Source organism: Lotus japonicus, chromosome 1 (genome assembly GCF_012489685.1).
Source record: "Lotus japonicus ecotype B-129 chromosome 1, LjGifu_v1.2".
In the NCBI taxonomy this organism is placed as follows: Eukaryota; Viridiplantae; Streptophyta; class Magnoliopsida; order Fabales; family Fabaceae; genus Lotus; species Lotus japonicus.
This window is the reverse complement of record NC_080041.1, coordinates 41,767,723-41,788,516: the sequence shown is the minus strand read 5'-3', so window position 1 is coordinate 41,788,516 and position 20,794 is coordinate 41,767,723. Positions and strand designations below refer to the sequence as shown.

General features: G+C 39.9%; 1 protein-coding gene across 2 annotated transcripts in view; it reads left to right on the top strand.

Annotated features, from left to right (window-relative positions):
- Positions 1 to 20,794, top strand: part of LOC130709451 (helicase and polymerase-containing protein TEBICHI) — a 36,322-nt gene that overhangs the window by 13,174 nt on the left and 2,354 nt on the right. Inside the window, exons 13-21 of one of the 2 annotated variants that reach the window (XM_057579572.1) lie at positions 2,806 to 2,958; positions 8,559 to 8,780; positions 9,745 to 9,963; positions 10,074 to 10,191; positions 10,919 to 12,084; positions 12,309 to 12,506; positions 18,664 to 18,923; positions 20,353 to 20,542; positions 20,633 to 20,740. In XM_057579572.1, coding sequence (XP_057435555.1) covers positions 2,806 to 2,958; positions 8,559 to 8,780; positions 9,745 to 9,963; positions 10,074 to 10,191; positions 10,919 to 12,084; positions 12,309 to 12,506; positions 18,664 to 18,923; positions 20,353 to 20,542; positions 20,633 to 20,740 — 2,634 coding nt within the window. The remainder of the gene's footprint in view (positions 1 to 2,805; positions 2,959 to 8,558; positions 8,781 to 9,744; positions 9,964 to 10,073; positions 10,192 to 10,918; positions 12,085 to 12,308; positions 12,507 to 18,663; positions 18,924 to 20,352; positions 20,543 to 20,632; positions 20,741 to 20,794) is intronic. The other variant, XM_057585974.1, reaches the window with a different exon arrangement.

Below are 20,794 nucleotides of genomic sequence, written 5' to 3'. Positions count from 1 at the left end.
CTGATGAAATTCTGAATGGACATGAGAAAAGTGGTGACAGTGAGAAGTACATATAAACAGCAGGCTGAATCCTTAGAGAAATAAAGTTGGATCTCATTTGCTAGAAAGTAGAAACAAAGTCAAGACTAACTAGAGTCTTAGGGAGTCTTTCATATGATGGCCTAGATACTTGTTTAAGCCCATATATAGCTTTATGAAGTTTGCAAACAAGCTGTTTATTTTGAGATTCAATGGCAGGGGGTTGGCTCTTGCAAACCTCTTCTTCTAAAAACCCATTCTAGAATGCACTGTTCACATCTATCTGTTGGATGGGTCAGCCATTTGTTGGAGCCATGGTGAGAGTTATTCTGACTGACAGATTTAACCACTGGTGAAAAGGTCTCTTAATCATGTCCAGTTGGGTTCCTGTTAACATGGATATCCATTTGGGTCCAATAGAAGACCTGTTAGGAGGTTAAGGCACCAAAGACCAAGTATTGTTTAGCAATAATGTATCATATTTTGCCTTTTGTAGCTTTCCAGTGCGGCAATATCAAGGCATGTGATAGGATACCTGGGACCTGTAAACAATGAAAGTCAGGGAGAGGTGTTGGGCCAGAGCTCAAAAGGGCCCGTTACATGGATGGTTTATTCTAGAAGAAGGAAAATAGGGACAGATAGAAAAAAGGAGAATTAGTTAGTGATGTGGAAAGGAATCTTGGGTATAAAGGGAGAGGTGAGGGGAGTGTGTGATTCAGTCTGAGAATTGGTTAGTTTGTTAGGAGAGACTCTTCTCTCTGGTAGGAGCTGGGGCTCTAGGTAGTGCATACTGATCTGTAATTGAGCTTTTGCTCTATTTTTGTTCAATAATGTTCTCAGTTCCTTATTCTTCATCTCTGGTTCTATCATTGGTCTGACCTTCCGGATCTCTTCAATAGGGAGCTAGCTAACGCTTATATGAAGATAGTGGTGTCCATGCCCCCAAAGATGACTGATCGAGTAGATGCTTTGGAAGGTAGAATCGCGACACTGGAGGAGTCCTTGAAGCTGTCGATGCTGGAATTTCGACAATCGCTGCTGTTGGAGTTCGCTAATCTACGAGACCTTTGTGGACCTGAAGTTACATCCATTGATTTATCGTCGGAGTTCAAAATGGCGGCGATGAAGGTTGAGCTTCCCCCATTTATAGGCGACGACCCAGTTGGCTGGATTACTCGTGCAGAGACGTACTTTGAGGTACAACATGTTAGGATTAGGATAGAAAGAGGGAAGAACAGAGAGAGAATCAGAGAAGAGAATAGGAGAAAGGAGTTTATTCATCAACAATCATGAATATTACAGTGGATTCTTACAGCCTATATGCACAGCTAACCAACTGTTAACCGACTCTTAACAAACAGCTAACCGACTCTTAACTAATTAACAGACTCTTAACAAACAGCTAACCTCCCTTCTAACTTCCTAACCACTCCTTAACCATAACATATCCCTCCCCACAACAACTTCCTTGACCTCAAGGAAGAACTGCCAAGTCAACAGGAGTGATGTCCACAGAAGTGTCAAACAGTGGATATTGTTGTTGCAGATTGTAAAGGACTTCCCAGGTAGCTTCCTCAGGTAATTCACCATGCCACTGAACTAGAACCTCAGTAACAGCCTGATGTTTCTTCTGCACCGTTCTCCTCTTGAGAATTCTGAGAGGAGCCCTTGGTTGATCCATGTTACCCCAGTCCTCAGGTAAAGATCGCAATGAGAGCTGAGAATTAGCACAAGGCTTCAAAAGGGACACATGAAAAGTGGGGGTGAATCCTGGATGTATTAGGCAGATTCAAAGTATAGGCCACCTTGCCCACCCTATGCAACACCTGATATGGACCAAAGAACCTAGGAGAAAGTTTCTCAGAAGCTCGATACTGAGTAGAAACTTGTCTCAAAAGCACCATATTGTCTAGATTAGCTAGTGTACTAGTTTATATGAGTTAAAGAACACACACATCCATTGCCTTAAGCTTAGGGTTTTGTGGTGATGTGTGGATGTAACATAATTCTAACTTGAGAAAATAAGAACATCCTTTGTAAACTCAAATGATCGATCGATAGATTTGTTCACCGAAGCTTTTCAAGGGCGAACAATATCTTATATCTGCAACAAGCTGGGTGCATTTCAATTCTTTGCTCAAGCTTTAGACGGAAGAGGGATTGGCAAATAGCACACCCTAATAACTTACTGTTCCATCTTCCGAGTAGAATAGGTTCATTGTATCTCAGTTACATTGTGAAGGAGGCCTAACTCAACCCAAAAGCTAGCTCAAGAGTTAAGGTTTGCACAACCATATATAAGCAATTGCTTGGCCACATCTCTAGCCAATGTGGGACTCTAACACACCCCCTCACGCCCAGTGTAGAACATCTGGAGCGTGGAATGAAACGGGTGGCCCAAATATGGGAGGTCTCCACAACAAATGGATCTAGGATAGGGGCCCAGGCCCATGGTCAAACAACCATTGGCTCTGATACCATGAAGGAGGCCTAACTCAACCCAAAAGCTAGCTCAAGAGTTAAGGTTTGAACAACCATATATAAGCAATTGCTTGGCCACATCTCTAGCCAATGTGGGACTCTAACACATTGATTAATTGCACCTTAGGAAATTGAGTTAGCCTGATTATTACTCTCCTTGTAAATTATATTTTGTATTTACTGTTTCTGTAATCTGTATGTTCATGACATTCAGCCTAGTGTGTTTTCAACACAAGCATATTAAAAAATCCTATCGTATATTCTCTTCATAATCTAAATTAAGGTATATTCTGGTTGAACTTTTAGATTGTTTTAGCCGATCTTTCGAGGGCAAGGGAAGGATTTGTGCTCGCATCAGATTTGCATTTAGTTTACTTGGTGACACCAATCAATGTTGATGTTGAGCCAGATTGGGAATTGTACTATGAGCGTTTTGTGAAATTGTCTCCTATTGATCAGGTGGGTTTACGATAACAATAATATATCTTCCTTTTTGCTTTTTAGCAAGCCATGTTATTAAACCTGCTTAGAGTTCACCCGATGTTTACTATCACTTAGATTATGTTTGCATACATGATGTCATTGATTTGTTTGGAAGAAAACTTAAAATAAATCAAAATATATAAATATAAGAACAATAAAGTAAAGTTTTTCTACGAAAAGATCTGTATATCTGTATATATGTGTCATTCTAGTAAATATTGAATTGTCTTTCCACCTTGTTGAAAATGCTGAAATGTTTAACTGAATTTCATTGATTGTAAAACTGAATAGTACAATTCATAATCTCTCTATTTATAGAGAGCTAACAAGCTTGCATAAGAAGCTAACTAATTCTGTTATGCCAGCTCAGCTTGACAGCTAAGCTTAACAACTAACTCTGTTATACTAACAACTAATCTTGACAGCTAGGATAACTAACTTATCAGTTACTTATCAGAAACTATATAGTATACTCTAATAGGCCCCCTCAAACTCAAGGTGGGTGAGAAATAACTTTCTCAACCACATGGAGTTTGGTACAAAGATGAGCAAAGCGAGTTGGAGCAAGGGCCTTGGTAAAAATATCAGCTAACTGATCTTCTGAAGGAACATGATGCACAAAGAGGGACTTGTTAAGAACTTTCTCTCGCACAAAGAAAATGTCAAGTTCCATGTGCTTGGTGCGGGTGTGAAGAACTGGGTTGTGAGTCAAGGCTACAGCACCCATATTATCACAGAAAACTCTTGGAGGAGTAAAGGGAACTTTAAGTTCTTGAAGAAGAGATTGTATCCACAATAGTTCAGCAGAGGTATTTGCCAAGCTCCTGTATTCTGCCTCTGTACTAGACCTAGCAACCAAGGTCTGCTTCTTAGAACTCCAAGACACGAGATTAGGGCCAAAAAACACACAGGACCCTGAAGTGGACCTTCTATCATCAGGATCTGAACCCCAATCTGCATCACAAAATGCCAGCAATGGTACAGGAGAAGTCAAGGAGCAGGGTTTCAGATGTAAGCCATGATGAATAGTACCCTTTAGGTACCTAAGTATGCGCTTGACAGCCTTCCAATGGTCCTCCAAAGGCTGGCTGAGAAATTGACAAACTTTATTTACTGCAATGCTAATTTCTGGCCTGGTTAGAGTAGCATATTGCAAGGCCCCTACAATGGACCTATATAGAGTAGGATCAGCAAAGTAATCAGACCCATACTTGCTTAACTTTGCACCACCAATCATGGGAGTAGAGATCCCCTTAGCTTCACCCATATCAGCCCTCTCAAGTAGATCATGAATGTACTTTGTTTGAGTCAAGAGTAAGGATCTATCCTGCAAATGATGGACTTGAACACCAAGAAAATAATCAAGTTTGCCCAACTGCTTTAAAGAAAATTCTGAATTCAGATTCTGAACTATCTTCTGAACAAAAGGCAAGGAATTTCCAGTAATGATGATATCATCTACATAAACAAGAATGTAGATGCAGCTGCCCTTTGTATGGAATGTGAACAAAGAGGGATCACATTTACTAGGACTGAAACCATACTTGATCAAGGCTGCTTTCAGCCTTTCAAACCAAGCTCTAGGAGCCTGTTTTAGTCCATAGAGGGCTTTATTTAGTTTGCAAACTAGGGACTTGTCTGAATGTAGAAAACCAGAGGGTTGAGTCATGTAGACTTCCTCTTGGAGTGCACCATTGAGGAATGCACTGTTCACATCAAGCTGGTGGATGTGCCACTGCTTGGTAATAGCCAAAGAGAGAATTATTCTTATTGTAACAGGTTTGACTACTGGAGAAAAGGTCTCTGAGTAGTCAAAACCTTTAACTTGGTGGTAGCCCTTGGCCACAAGTCTGGCCTTATACCTATTTATAGAGCCATCAACATTTTCCTTGACTCTAAAAACCCATTTACAGCCAATAGGTTGTCTGTCCTTGGGAAGGGGGACCAAAGTCCAGGTGTTGTTGGCCATCAATGCATCGAATTCTGCCTGCATGGCAGCCTGCCATTTGGGGTCCTTGAGAGCCTGCTTGGCTGTTGTAGGTTCTGCTTGAGTTAGTAGCAATGTAGGAAATAATCTAGGCATCACAATGCCAGATTTAGACCTTGTCTGCATGGGATGAGCATTCCCAGCTGGTTGAGGTGCAGAACCTAATGGTTGCACAGGTGGAACAGATTGAGAGTGCCCTGAAGAAGCCTGAGAAACCAGGGGAGACTGGACAGGACTCTGCTGTTCTGAAGTTGAATGCTGAGGAGATGCACTAACAGAAGTAGTAGGTACTGTTGTAGTGAGCTGAGTGGGGATAACAGTAGGTCCAGCAGGCACAATTGGTATAGCAGAAGTGATACCTGGTGCAGAAGAACTTGGAGGAGGAGAAGCCTTGTCAGAATAAGGGAACTTAAATTCATCAAACACCACATCTCTGGACACATAAATCTTTCCATCACTATCCAAGCACTTATATCCTTGATGAGATGAAGAGTACCCAATAAACACACATTCCTTAGACCTCATAGACAACTTTGAGTGTGTGTAGGGCCTGAGATGGGGAAAGCAAGCACAACCAAACACCTTCAGAAGCTTGTAATCAGGTTTAGTCTTGAACAGCTTGAAATAAGGACTTACATTCCCCAAAACAGAAGTGGGCAGTCTATTGATAAGAAATGTGGCAGCCATAAAAGCATGATCCCAAAATTGAAAAGGTAAATGAGAATGTGCAAGCAATGAAAGACCTGTTTCTACAATATGGCGATGCTTCCTTTCCACACTACCATTCTGATGGTGTGTGTAAGGACAAGTAAGCCTATGAACAATACCTAACTTTGCAAAGTAAGTGGTAAGAGGCTTAAACTCAGTGCCATTGTCAGTTTGAACAGACTTAAGTTTCACACCAAACTTTAACTCAACCATGGCTTGAAATTGGAGAAAAGTAGAACAAGTATCAGATTTCCTTCTCATGGGAAAAATCCAAGTGAACCTAGAATAGGCATCTACACAAGTAAGGAAATAGTAAAAACCACTAGATGATTCAAGGGATGCAGGTCCCCATAAATCAGCAAAAACAAGTTCTAATGGTGTATTATAGACAGTAGTAGAAGTAGCAGAAGGTAATCTATGAGACTTGGAAAGGCAACAAGCTGAACAAACTTGAAATTTTGCTTTATTAGGTACTGGAATATTACAAGAAGTCAAAGCAGAATGCAAAGCCTCATGATGAGGATGTCCTAACCTAGAGTGCCACAAACCATAAGAGGTTGGACATACAAGAGAAGTACTACTAGTGCTAGATACATCAGACTTAGGTAAAACAGTAGAGTAAGCAGAAGGAACAGCAACAGATGGGACTGAAGAAACAACAGCTGAAGACACTTTGACAGAAGGTTGCTTGGGAGTATGCATGCCTTCAAAGATATACAAGCCATCTGGACCAACACTACCTCGAAGGAGAACCCTAGAAGTTTCCTGACATTTGACAACACAATAAGAGGAGTGAAATTCAAAGTAGACATTATTATCCTTAGCAAATTTGCTAACACTAACAAGGTTCTTGGTAATATCTGGAACTAAGAGAAGTTTACTAAGAGTAAGTGTGGTGTTTGTGTGATAAGGAGAAGGAAAGGAAGCTGAACCAATAGAGAGAATAGGCAAACCTTGTCCATTCCCCATAAGAATATGATCATTACCAGTAAGGGAAACACTGTCAGAGAGCACAGAAGCATCATTTGTGACATGGTGAGTTGCACCAGAATCAGGAAACCAGGTGCTAAGATTAGCTGCAGCAGAGGATGTGCCAACTGATGAAGGTGGACCAGTGAGCATAGCTTGAGGAGGCCGGGTTGTAGAATTTGCAAGTCTTTGGCCTCCACCAGAAAACTGTGAACCTCCATTGTTCCACTGTGAACCAGGAGCAGAAGCAAATCCAAACTGCTGAGAGGGAAGTCCTATGCCAGAGCCTTGGCCATAGAAGAAACCAGGACCAAACTGTTGACCAAAACCAGAACCAGCTTGGTGACCAAACTGTGTAGGTGTGCCAAATTGTGGAATGCCATAGAAAGGTGAAAAACCAAACTGAGGCATCATAGGTGAAGGCACAGACATATTAGGCATATTGAACGGAAAATTCATGCCATATCCACCAACCATTCCAGTAGAAGCTGAAGAGGAACCGCGATGATAACAAATACTTGCATCATGACCATATTTATAGCAAATCTGACACTGAACACTGCGATTACCTCCTTTACCACGTCCACGTCCATCACCATAACCACCGCGAGAGTTGCGACCACCGCCACGTCCATTGTAACCACCACGGTTGCGATCATCACTGCGATCTTCATAAGAGCGATCATCAAAGGAAGAATCCACAGCACTGGAAGCATAGTTCGCTTCAGTCGTCGCGGTCGACGGGGCTGGCGGAGGCGCTGGTGGCGGCGCAGCCTGAGTCAAAAGCACTGAAGGCGGATTCGCATTCAATTGACGAGATCGAGTGCGATCCAGACGCGCTTCATGTGCGATAATCATCGCCTCAACTTGCGAAACAGGAGTCGGAGCTTCACGATTGTAAACAATCGTCATGAGAGGACTATAGTCATCGGGAAGGCCATCGAAGACAGCTTCAAGGTGCTCGCGATAGGTGACGGGATCACCGATGGTGATCAACGCATTCACGATCGATTTGATGCGTTTGAGATATTCCGATGTGCTCTTCGATCCTTTGGTTATGGATCGCAACTCAGATCTGAGTTGCGTGCTCTGCGCCAGTGAGTGCGCTTGGAAGAAATCGAGCACCGCCTCCCAGATCTGCCACGACTGAGTGCAATTGACCACCGTAGGAAGCACCGATGGCGAGAGCGAGGAGAGAAGCCATGTGAATAGAGCAGAATCTTGCTGCTCCCAAACAAGATACGCAGGATTCTCGACTGCGTTCATGCGATCAACTTCGTTGAGAAAGCGAGGTGGAATATCGGGACTGGTGAGGAAGTGCTGCAATCGATGAGTGCGAGCAATGCCTTCAACGTGTTGCTTCCATGAAAGGAAGTTAGTGTCATCAAGCTTCAGAGTAAGCTTGTGAGTCAGAGAAGAAGCAGTCGCAGCAACAGAAACTGGAACTGGAGTTGCAGGAATCGCAGTTTCCTGAGCAGGTTCTTCATCAGCCATGGTGATGAAGAAGAAGAGAAAAAAAAACCAAAGAAAAATCTCAGGGATCGTACTGAGCTCTTGATACCATGTTGAAAATGCTGAAATGTTTAACTGAATTTCATTGATTGTAAAATTGAATAGTACAATTGATAATCTCTCTATTTATAGAGAGCTAACAAGCTTGCATAAGAAGCTAACTAATTCTGTTATGCCAGCTCAGCTTGACAGCTAAGCTTAACAACTAACTCTGTTATACTAACAACTAATCTTGACAGCTAGGATAACTAACTTATCAGTTACTTATCAGAAACTATATAGTATACTCTAATACACCTCTATAGATATCAATTATTGAGTCATTTTATTTTTACAGATTTGACATAATAAAGGAATCTTGGTACATTTGTGAAAATTGTTAATCATAATATGTTTGCAGTCAGTTGGTAATCGAGTGGGTGTGACCGAACCATTCCTGATGCGTATGGCACATGGTGCACCGTTACGTTCTTCAAACAAGTCCAGAAATAATACAAGATGGTTGAACAATAAACGACAAAATCAACTTGGGATTTCCAATGGATCAAACAACTCCGATGATCAAACACTTCGTGTTTGTAGAAGATTCTATGTTGCTCTCATTTTGTCACTTCTAGTTCAGGTGCATTTCTCTGTTACATTTACTCAAACATCTTTAAATTTCTTTTCTTAACTTTTTGAATTGTTGAAATTATAGGGGTTTAGGTGGAGGAAACAAAAGGAAACTAATATTATACTCTTATATACACTAGTACTATAATCTTAATGCAAATCAAATAAGGAAACTGATCATGATAATTATTAGTCTCCTAAGTAATAATTAAGCACATGGTAGGTGGGCCTGTGCATTTTATCCAGGCTTCAAGCCCAAAGGGCTCTTGCATGTGGCCCTTACCCAACAACTTAAGCTTTTGGGATAAGTGGTTGCTTGACAGTACCTAACACAGCTACAATGAGTCAATGACAACTTCAGTAGTTAACCTGTAACTGATCCTAACAGCCTTAACAGACTTGCAGAGATACAGCACATCATAGAACTGAGTACTGAACATACTCTTAATAGATTATGTCTCTAGAATTAGTCATTAGCTTCAAGAAGGGGCTTAATTTCTGCCTAGAATAACTTTGATATCAGTTTTATATAATTAATTAATATCATTGGTTCCAGATTTGCTTCTTTTTGCAATAGCTCATTGTAAGGAATTGTTTTTCCTGTACTAGGTTATTTAATGGTGTACAAATTAAATCACAAAAAAATAAGCAGAAAATTATTCAGTCTATTTTTATACTGCTGTTTTGTTTCATTGAAGTGTTAAAATATTAGGGAATCTTATGTAAAAGAGTACTTTTGTATAAGATGTTGGGGCTATTGGATGAGGCTCTGATTGGAAAACACTTCCACTAGTACATTATTATAATATAAAATGTTAATAGAGGTATTAATTCTGTCATTAATAAGTACGGAGAGTCTCATTCGTGAATTATATTTTCTGCTGCTCCTGTATTTATTTTTCCTGTTTTTCATATAATATCTGAAATTTCATTAGAGCTTATATCATTTTTTGAATAAATGTGGTTTTATGAAGGAAACCTCTGTGGGTGAGGTTTGCGAAGCATTTAAAGTTGCCAGAGGAATGGTTCAAGCCTTGCAAGAGAATGCTGGTAGGTTTGCATCTATGGTTTCTGTGTTCTGTGAGAGGCTTGGGTGGCATGATCTTGAAGGCTTAGTTGCTAAGTTTCAAAATCGTGTATCATTTGGAGTTAGGGCAGAGATTGTAGAGCTTACCACCATTCCCTATGTTAAAGTAAGTGCACTGAAGCTCTACAATTTGATTTACTCTTTACCCTAATGGTTTTATTGTTGGCTTGTATTGTTACTCACTCTAGTGTTCTGTTTCTGTCATTCACTTTGCAGGGCTCTCGAGCCAGAGCACTCTACAAAGCAGGCCTACGTACGCCTCTTGCAATTGCTGAAGCATCCATTCCTGAAATAGTAAAAGCACTTTTTGAATCTTCATCATGGGCCACCGAAGGTGATCTTTGATAAAAGTTCTCTGTAATTGATTTAAGAAACTTAAGTACCAGAACAAGGTTAAGATTATACTGCTAACGATCTTTTCCTTGAAATTATATATGGTTAATGACTGGGGTTCCACTTATTCTTGGTGAAACTCTTGTGACACTTACTTTGTCTAATAACTTTTGTTGACATTACCGTTGGATGTTGTGATATTATCATAGTTATCATGCTCATCGAATTTTAGATAAACTCAAATTTCATAGGTTTGTAATTTTATAGTCTAAATTTACTTGTATTTTAAAAAATATATTATATGTCATAATTGAAGTTATTTGATGAAGTATGGTATAGTTTTTAAATTATATGAAGCTTAGTACATTTGATGTGTAGTGTTTACTTTGAATCTGAGGTTGGACTGATGAAATTTAATGTCTATGAATGAATCTTACACACAATAATTATGACAAGACTCCTGGAGCAAGTGGAGGCCACTAATGGTAAATATGGCACTAAAATCACTACATCAGCATAATTTATGCTACATATATTCCTTAAGGAAATTTTCATGTGAATAGCCATAATAAGTGCATTATACTTTTATTTTCTCCAAGTTTATCAGTTTATTTTTGTCTCCGTTTCACTACTTCAATTCATTTTAAAAATATTATGTTTTGAAGTCTGTGAAGTGGCTGAAGGTTTTTTTCCTTTTTATTATCATTGAGAGTTTATTTCTTTGGAAGGTTCTGCACGGAGGAGCGTACAATTTGGTGCTGCAAAGAAGATAAAGAATGGTGCTCGCAAGATAGTTCTTGATAAAGCTGAAGAGGCAAGGGTTGCTGCTTTTGAAGCCTTTAAGTCTCTTGGATATAATGTCCCACAGTTTGCTCCCCCAATATTGTCCACTGCTGCATGCGATTCTATCAGGCTAGAACCTGAAAGTACCTCTGGAAGGGACACAGCCGATACTAGTCTTAGCTTTGTTGATGCAAACCACGTTGATAAATCTTATAAGTTTGCTTTCAAAAAAGAAAAAGAAGATTTGATTAAATCTTCTGAAAATGATGCTCTTGCTTCTGTTGAAGGAAAATCAAGCAGGGTGATGCCATGTAGCTTGTCTACTGTTCCAGTCGTAGGACCTACAAAGAATGAGCTCAATGCGACTTTGGACCCTTCCAAAGATCCCGATGTGACAATCCTTTCTGTTGAATTACAGAAAACAAATGATAAATCCAGTAAAGATGATGGATGCCATACTTGTGGTACAGAGGAGAAACATCAGAGTAGAATTTTCGCTGAGGCTAATGTCGATAGTTCCAGCCAGAAAGGCCCCATTAATGCAGTTAGTAGTCCTGGAGGGCTTGATTCATTTTTGGATCTGTGGGACACTAAGCCAGAGTTCTACTTTGATATCCATTACATTAAACGATTGGAATTGCACACTAGTGCCCCTTTTGAAGTAAATGGCATAGCAGTCTGTTGGGAAAACTCCCCTGTGTACTACCTTAATCTTCCCAGGGATATTCTGTTGTCTGCCAATGGAAAAGATGACTGTGTTTCCTTGACTGCATGCAGTTTTAGGCAGAAGCTTTCATCTTCTAATTCTAAGCAAGATTTGGCTCATGCTATGTCTAGATGGAGCAGGATTAGTAAAATAATAGGGAAAAGTAATGTCAGAAAGTTCACCTGGAATTTGAAGATTCAGATTCAGGTGCTGAAAAAGCCTGCAGTTTCAGTTCAGAGATTTGGTTGCTTGAACACTCTTGGAAAAGTAATGGACCTTGAAGTTGTAGATAATTCTTACATATTATTGCCCCCGATCTTTGTTAAAGATGCAATTGACATGTGCATTGTGGCTTGGATTCTGTGGCCAGATGAAGAGAGGAGTTCTAATCCAAACTTGGATAAGGTAATATATATAGGTATACTGGATGCATAAGATTCAAACACACATATTTGGTGTCAATTTATGATGATTTGGTGGTGTAGAACCCATTTGGATGCGGACCAAAGCATACTTCTTGGAGCTTATCTAGTGCATTTTTAGTAGAGAAGCTCCAATAAGTGCTATTTGGTATGTATCATACGGGCTCGTAGCGTACTATTATTAAACAGTCATGGTTGATCATTTAGGAGGTAAAGAGACGGTTATCCTCTGAAGATGCTGCAGCAGCTAATCAGTGTGGCAGGTGGAGGAATCAGATGCGGAGAGCTGCTCATAATGGTTGTTGTCGTCGGGTTGCTCAAACACGGTCGTTATGTTCTGTTCTTTGGAAATTACTTGTTTCTGAGGAACTTCTTGAAGTGCTTATGGGAATAGAAATCCCATTGGTAAGATTCTATGAAGCTTTGGTATGATTAAAGAAGAGAAGTCTCATGTTTCATGTTTATTTTGAACCTGCATGTGCTTCTATCCATGTCAAAGAAAAATATCAATTATAATTCTAATATTAAACATTTCTCAAAAGATTTCTAGCACGCACAAACGCACATATATCATCATTTATGGCCTTGGCCCTAACAACTTAATCTTTGGTAAAGTTTGGGGTTTATGGTCATATAGTCTAAACTTCCATCTCTTTTTTTACCTCTTGAATAAACAAAACTTGAATTTCAACACAATATATATTGTTCTGTGCATTGTCCATGGTTGTATGCATGGAGTCCTGGAGTACATTAGATATAAAAGTCATTTACTGCTTAAACTTTTAGGAGAATTGTTATTGGTGTATTATTTGTTTAGATTGCAAGTTTGTATTTTTATAGACTCATTAGACATATGTGAATTGTAATGTACCTACAATGAAGGATATAAATATTGTATTATGTTATATTTGTGTTGTACTTTTACTTTTGTTCTTAAATTTGTGATCTACATTGTCACCCTTAATTTATCGGAAATAAGAAGAAACAGAAAGTGATCAGCCTAGGAACATGAATCAATAAAATTGAAGGAAGAGTATCATTAGTATTAGAGTACACTATGTAACGTGTAAGAGAAGCTACTGTTAGTTAGCTTGCTGACTGTGTATGCAGTCAGTTATAGGGTTAGTTAGTGTTAGCTGTCATAGTTAGTTATGCTGAGCTGTCATAACAGCTGTCATAACAGAATCAGTTAGGATTGTTAGCTTGATCAACAAGCTAAGTGCTCTTCTATAAATACTGATGTAATCTCTTGAATCTGTAGCTTTTACAAATCAATGTTAATCAGTTTTCTCATTTACAGTTTTCAACATGGTATCAAGAGCAGGGTACGATCCTTGAGGTCTCTCTTCTCAAATTTTTCTTCTTCATTTTCTTCACCATGGCTGAAGAAGCTCCTGAGATTCCGATTCCCGTTCCAGTTGCAGTGGCTCAACCACAGTTGAGTTCCTCAACTCTTGTTCACAAGCTTTCACTGAAGCTTGATGATACGAATTTTCTTTCATGGAAGCAGCATGTGGAAGGGATCGTTCGTACGCATCGATTGCAGAGTTATCTTGCTCGTCCTGAGATTCCACCACGATTTCTCAGTGAAGAAGATCGTGTGAATGCAGTGGAGAATCCTGCATATCAAATCTGGGAGCAGCAAGACTCTGCTCTGTTCACGTGGTTACTCTCGTCTCTTTCGCCATCGGTGCTTCCTACGGTGGTGAACTGTTCTCAGTCGTGGCAAGTGTGGGAGGCAGTGCTCGATTTCTTCCAAGCACACTCTCTCGCACAGTCAACGCAATTGCGATCTGAAATTCGATCCATCTCCAAGGGATCGAAGTCGTGTTCCGAGTATCTCAAACGTATCAAGTCGATTGTTAATGCGTTGATCACTATTGGAGATCCAATCTCCTATCGTGAACAATTGGAAGCAATTTTTGATGGTTTGCCAGAGGATTACAGTCATCTCCAAACGATTGTCTATAATCGTGAAACACCGAGTTCAATCTCGCAGATCGAAGCAATGATTATCGCGCATGAAGCGCGGCTAGATCGCGCTCGATCTCGTCAGGTTACTGCGAATCCTCCATCGGCGCTGCTGACGCAGGCTTCGCTGCCGCCAGCGACGCAACCTCCATCGTCAGCGCCGTCGCCGGTGCCTTCTGAGGCAAATTATGCTTCCAGTTCCGTCGATTCTTCCTATGAGGAGCGCTCCTTTGATGAGCGCGGTGATGAGCGCAGTGGTTTCTCTGATTCGCGTGGTCGTGGTGGTTATAATGGACGTGGCGGAGGCAACAACTCTCGCGGTGGCTACAATGGACGTGGCGGAGGCAGAGGCAACAATCGCAGTGTGCAATGTCAGATCTGCAAGAAGTATGGTCATGATGCCAGTATCTGCTATCATCGTGCATCTTCCACTCCTTCTATTGGCATGTCTGGCATGAACTCAGGCTATGGAATGCAATTTCCTAATTTCCCTATGGTTCCTATGCCTCAGTTTGGTTTCTCTCCTTACTGTGGTTCTTCTCAGTTTGGAAATCCAACTCAGTTTGGACAACAACAATACTCTGGACCTGGTTCCTCTTTTCCAGGATTTCCTTTTGGTCCTCAGCAGTTTGGTTTTCATCCTTTTGCTGGTACACCTTGGAATAATTCATCCTCTTCTCAGTTCACAAGTGTAGGGCACAGACCTGGAAATTACAATGCAAGACCACCTCAAGCTATGATCACAGGTTCATCACAAGCAGGAGGCTCTTCTGCCTCAGCAAATCTGAGCACTTGGTTCCCTGATTCTGGTGCAACTCACCATGTGACTAATGATGCATCAGTTGTCTCAGATAGTGTTTCTCTTGCTGGTAATGATCACATCTTCATGGGGAATGGACAAGGTTTGCCAATCCTCTCTATAGGATCTGCTTCCTTTCCCTCTCCCTATCATACTAACACCACACTCACTCTCAAAAATCTGCTTTTAGTTCCTGATATAACCAAAAATCTGGTTAGTGTGAGTAAATTTGCAAGAGATAATAATGTTTACTTTGAGTTTCACTCCTCTTTTTGTGTTGTGAAATGTCAGGTCACCTCTAGGGTTCTTCTTAAAGGTCATGTTGGTCCAGATGGCTTGTATGTCTTTGAAGGCATGCACACTCCTTCTCTTTCCAAGAGATCTTCTGTTCAAGTTCCAAGTTCCTTGCCTCCAGTTGCTGTTTCAGATTCAGTTTCTGCCTTGTCAGCTGTTTTCCCTAGTTCTACTATTCCTAGTTCTAGTAATAAATCATCTACTATTGTATGCCCAACCTCTTATGGTTTATGGCACTCTAGACTAGGACATCCTCATCATGAGGCTTTGCATTCAGCTCTCAATAGTTGTAATATTCCAGTACCTAATAAAGCAAAATTTACAGTTTGTTCAGCTTGTTGTCTCTCTAAATCACATAGACTACCTTCTCATTCTTCTAGTACTGTTTATCATTCTCCTTTGGAACTTGTGTTTGCTGATTTATGGGGACCAGCTTCCATTGAGTCCTCTTGTGGATTTTCATACTTTCTTACTTGTGTTGATGCCTATTCTCGCTTTACTTGGATTTTTCCCATTAAGAAGAAGTCTGATACATGTTCTGTTTTCCTTCAGTTTCAAGCCATGGTTGAGTTAAAATTCAGTTTAAAACTTAAATCAGTTCAAACTGATAATGGAACAGAATTTAAGCCTTTAACACCCTATTTCACTAAGTTAGGGATTGTTCATAGGCTTACTTGTCCCTACACACATCATCAAAATGGTAGTGTAGAGCGCAAGCATCGCCATATAATTGAAACAGGTCTTTCCTTGCTAGCACATGCTCATTTGCCATATCAGTTTTGGGATCATGCTTTCCTTGCAGCTGTGTTTCTCATCAACAGATTGCCTACCTCAGTTTTGGGCAATGTTAGTCCTTACTTTAAGCTCTTCAAGGTGCAACCTGATTATAAGCTTCTCAAGGTCTTTGGCTGTGCTTGTTATCCACATCTCAGACCTTATACTCACTCCAAGTTGTCTTTGAGATCCAAGCTTTGTGTGTTTATTGGATACTCTTCTACACATCAGGGTTACAAGTGCATGGACAATGAAGGCAAGATATACATCTCCAAGGATGTCATTTTTGATGAGTTTACATACCCCTATCATGCACTGTTTAATCCTAATGAGAGTGCAACTTCTGGACAAGGAGTGTCTTCTGTTATTCCTCTCATACCTGCTGCTGCACACATTCAGCAACCTAATACTGCTGCTGCTATTTCTGCACCTTCTCCTGAGCACAATGCAGACAGTGTTTCTTCTGTCCAGCAGCAGCCCATGCATTCTCCCTTGCCCTCAGCTTCTTCTGGTTCAGCAGCCCAAGGACATCAGTCATCTACATCTTCTTCTGCTGGTTCTGTTCCTCAACCAGTTGGGAATGTTCACCCTATGCAGACAAGGGCCAAGTCTGGCATTGTCATGCCTAGATTGTTCCCCACCTTGCTTCTTACTCAGGCAGAACCAACAACTACCAAACAGGCTCTTAAGGATCCCAAATGGCAAACTGCAATGCAGGCAGAATATGATGCTTTGATGGCTAATGGTACCTGGACTTTGGTCCCTCTTCCTAAGGATAGGAAGCCTATTGGATGCAAATGGGTATTTAGAATTAAAGAGAATGCAGATGGAACCATTAATAGGTATAAAGCTAGGCTTGTTGCCAAAGGATATCATCAAGTTAAAGGCTTTGACTATTCAGAAACATTTTCACCAGTGGTCAAACCTATTACAATCAGACTTATTCTCACTTTGGCCATCACCAAGCAGTGGCATATTCACCAATTAGATGTGAATAATGCCTTTCTTAATGGAGCTCTCCAAGAGGAGGTTTATATGACTCAACCTACTGGTTTTCAGAATTCAGATACTACACTTGTGTGCAAGCTACACAAAGCTCTCTATGGCCTCAAACAGGCCCCTAGAGCATGGTTTGAAAGGTTAAAGTCAGCCTTAGTTAAGTATGGGTTCACACCTAGCAAGTGTGATCCATCCTTGTTTACTTTTTACATAAAAGGTTCAGTCATATACATTCTTGTTTATGTGGATGATATCATCATTACTGGCAATTCTCTGCCTTTGGTACAGCAAGTAGTGCAGAATCTTGACTCTGAATTTTCTCTGAAGCAACTGGGTCAGCTTGATTATTTTCTTGGAGTTCAGGTTCATCACTTGAAAGATAGGTCCTTGCTTTTAACTCAAACCAAGTACATACATGATTTACTTGAAAGAGCTGAAATGGGGGAAGCAAAGGGTATTTCTACTCCTATGATTGGTGGTGCCAAGTTGAGCAAGTATGGGTCTGATTATTTTGCAGATCCAACCTTGTACAGGTCCATTGTTGGTGCCCTGCAGTATGCTACTCTCACAAGGCCAGAAATCAGTTTTGCTGTGAATAAAGTTTGCCAGTTTCTTAGCCAGCCCTTAGAAGATCATTGGAAGGCTGTCAAACGTATTTTAAGGTATCTTAAGGGTACTATTCATCATGGTCTTCACCTCAATCCTTGTTCCTTGTCCTCTACAGTTCCTCTTGTTGCATTTTGTGATGCTGATTGGGGTTCTGACCCTGATGACAGAAGGTCCACCTCAGGATCTTGTGTGTTTTTTGGTCCTAACTTGGTGTCTTGGAGTTCCAAAAAGCAAACCTTAGTTGCTAGGTCCAGTACTGAGGCTGAATACAGGAGCCTTGCCAATACTTCTGCTGAGTTACTTTGGATACAATCTTTGTTGCAAGAGCTCAAGGTCCCCTTTTCTTCTCCTAGAGTTTTCTGTGACAACATGGGGGCTGTGGCTTTAACACACAACCCTGTTCTGCACACCAGAACAAAGCATATGGAGCTTGATATCTTTTTTGTCAGGGAAAAGGTGCTGAATGGCTCTCTCTTTGTTCACCATATTCCTTCTGAAGACCAGCTTGCAGATATTTTTACCAAGGCTCTTTCTCCAACCCGGTTTGAGCTTCTTCGTTCCAAACTCCATGTGGCTGAGAAAATCCTTTCCTCACCACCTTGAGTTTGAGGGGGTCTATTAGAGTACACTATGTAACGTGTAAGAGAAGCTACTGTTAGTTAGCTTGCTGACTGTGTATGCAGTCAGTTATAGGGTTAGTTAGTGTTAGCTGTCATAGTTAGTTATGCTGAGCTGTCATAACAGCTGTCATAACAGAATCAGTTAGGATTGTTAGCTTGATCAACAAGCTAAGTGCTCTTCTATAAATACTGATGTAATCTCTTGAATCTGTAGCTTTTACAAATCAATGTTAATCAGTTTTCTCATTTACAGTTTTCAACAATTAGCTATTATAAGTTAGTTTCTTGTTTATTTTACTATTTTATGTACTCAATTGAAATGGTTGTTTTAGATTTGAGAATATTCTTGCCCCAATTAAACCCCTAATGCTACCTTGGGAGGGATTGCCAAGGTCATTTTATAAGGGATACTTTGCCTGTATACCCAGATGATGCGGGGTGTTAACAAGTTACATGGTTGAAGTTATGATGCTGCTTTTTACACTTATGTTGTTAGGTGAATGTCCTTGCTGACATGGAGCTTTGGGGAATTGGTGTTGATTTGGAGAGATGCATTCAGGCTCGTAAGTTGTTGGTAAAAAGGCTGAAGCATCTTGAGAAGGAAGCTTATAAACTGGCTGGGATGACATTTTCATTACATACGCCAGCGGATATTGCTAAGGTGCTCTTTGATCACTTGAAGTTGCCCATACCTGATGGGCGAAATAAGGGAAAACATCATCCAAGTACGGACAAGCACTGTTTGGATGCACTAAGGTATTAAACAAGTTTCCTTTTGTAGCTCATAATCCATGAAAGGATCTTATAATGATTTTTTATGATTTTCTGTAGCTTTGTTCGTAATCATTGTAGAAATAAATAGAAGATTAAATAATGCTTATTAGTCATCACCCCTAATTGTTTGGCAAGTATACCCGAGCTTCACCATAGTAATAAAAGATAATATCCTTAGGGATTGTGTGCTAAGTAATAATTTGCTAGTTAGATTTTGTTTGAACAATCAAATGGTTGGCGGATTTGGTTACTTGTTGCACAAGCAATCTTAAATGTTTAAGATCTAAATAAAACTTAGAATTGCAATGGATAGAAACGTATTAGAATAATGATTTCACTATATCAATAACTTGTTCCTAACGATGTATTTTAACATAAATGGCATTTTTAGTTCATGGAGATTATATTAGAGGCTTATAGTTAATTACCTACTAATTCCTTAGTTAGATAAACCTTTATATTTCAAAACCCTACCTTTTATTCCTTAAAGACTAGAAAATTAAATAGAGCGTTAATGATTATAAAAGCTCAACACAAGCGACTCAAGCTTGCACCTATTCCTAGGATGAACGTAACTCGACTAGTTCTCTTCTTTAACGAAGCATACATTGTCTTTTCAATTAAATGCCTACTACAGACATTGTCCAACATTCATGGAAGCATTAAATGAGATAAGACAAGAGAACTAAACAACATAAAAAGGTACCAAATATTAATAACACAATGTTAAAAAAAAATTGATATAATTACATCATCCTCTAAATTGAAGGAAACTTAGGTACACAGAAAATGAAAGAGAAGATGAAACCAAGATGTGGAGGAGTAAATTTAGCCACGGACAGGAGATTCTACTTCCTCTTTGTCCAATAACCCTTCTCTTCCCTAAATCTGTACCAAACCAGCCTACCTCCTTTTGGACGTGTTTTCACTTTTAAGTTCTTTTTTATTGGTTTATGTGTCTTGATATTATTTGTGTTATGGATTCTATGCTTCCCCCTTTATCAGAAAATTCTATCTACCATATTTATATGGTGTGGATTTTTGGCTTGCAGCCATAAACCACCATCCGCTGTTGATAACGTTGTTATGAGGTCCAAGGATATCACATATATGTGGCAATCTAGCATATGATATTCACTAGCTTGAGTGAGAGTGTTAGATATCTCTATTTCCCTAATTTTGTTCTTTCCATGTATATATTTATTTGATTAGTTGTCCCTATAGTTCTTCAATCCCTACAATTAAGAGATTCAACTTTGTATCATTGGAAGTATAAATTCAAATTGCTAAGAGTTAATATCTCAAGCAATTAAGTCCATTACATCTATATCTCCAGCATGTGCAATATGTGGAATTCCCTTGTATTCTCTATCTCCAAACTGTGTTCTAGGAAATTCAATTATTATTTCAGGCATGAACATCCCATTGTTCCAATCATCAAAGAGCATCGAACAATGGCAAAGCTCTTGAACTCTACCCTAGGATCAATTTGTTCTCTGGCTAGACTTTCTGTAAATACACAAAAATACACATTACATGGTCATTGGCTCCAGACATCCACCGCAACTGGTCGGCTTTCAATGGAGGAACCTAATCTTCAGGTTTTGATTCTTTTATCGGTTTGTTTTGTATATTTTCCTTCTACTAACTGCTATATATAATTTCCTGTACTATCTTGTTGAGTGACGCAGTGTGTTGAGCATACAGTGGAATTCAAAATGAAAGCGAATGAAAATGGAGGTGATGTTCTTGAGAATCATTGCAGAATTAATGCCCGTGACTTCTTTGTCCCTACTCAGGTGATAGGCCTATCACTTAACCTTTGGTTTCTTTTGTATTTGTATTTATTTGTG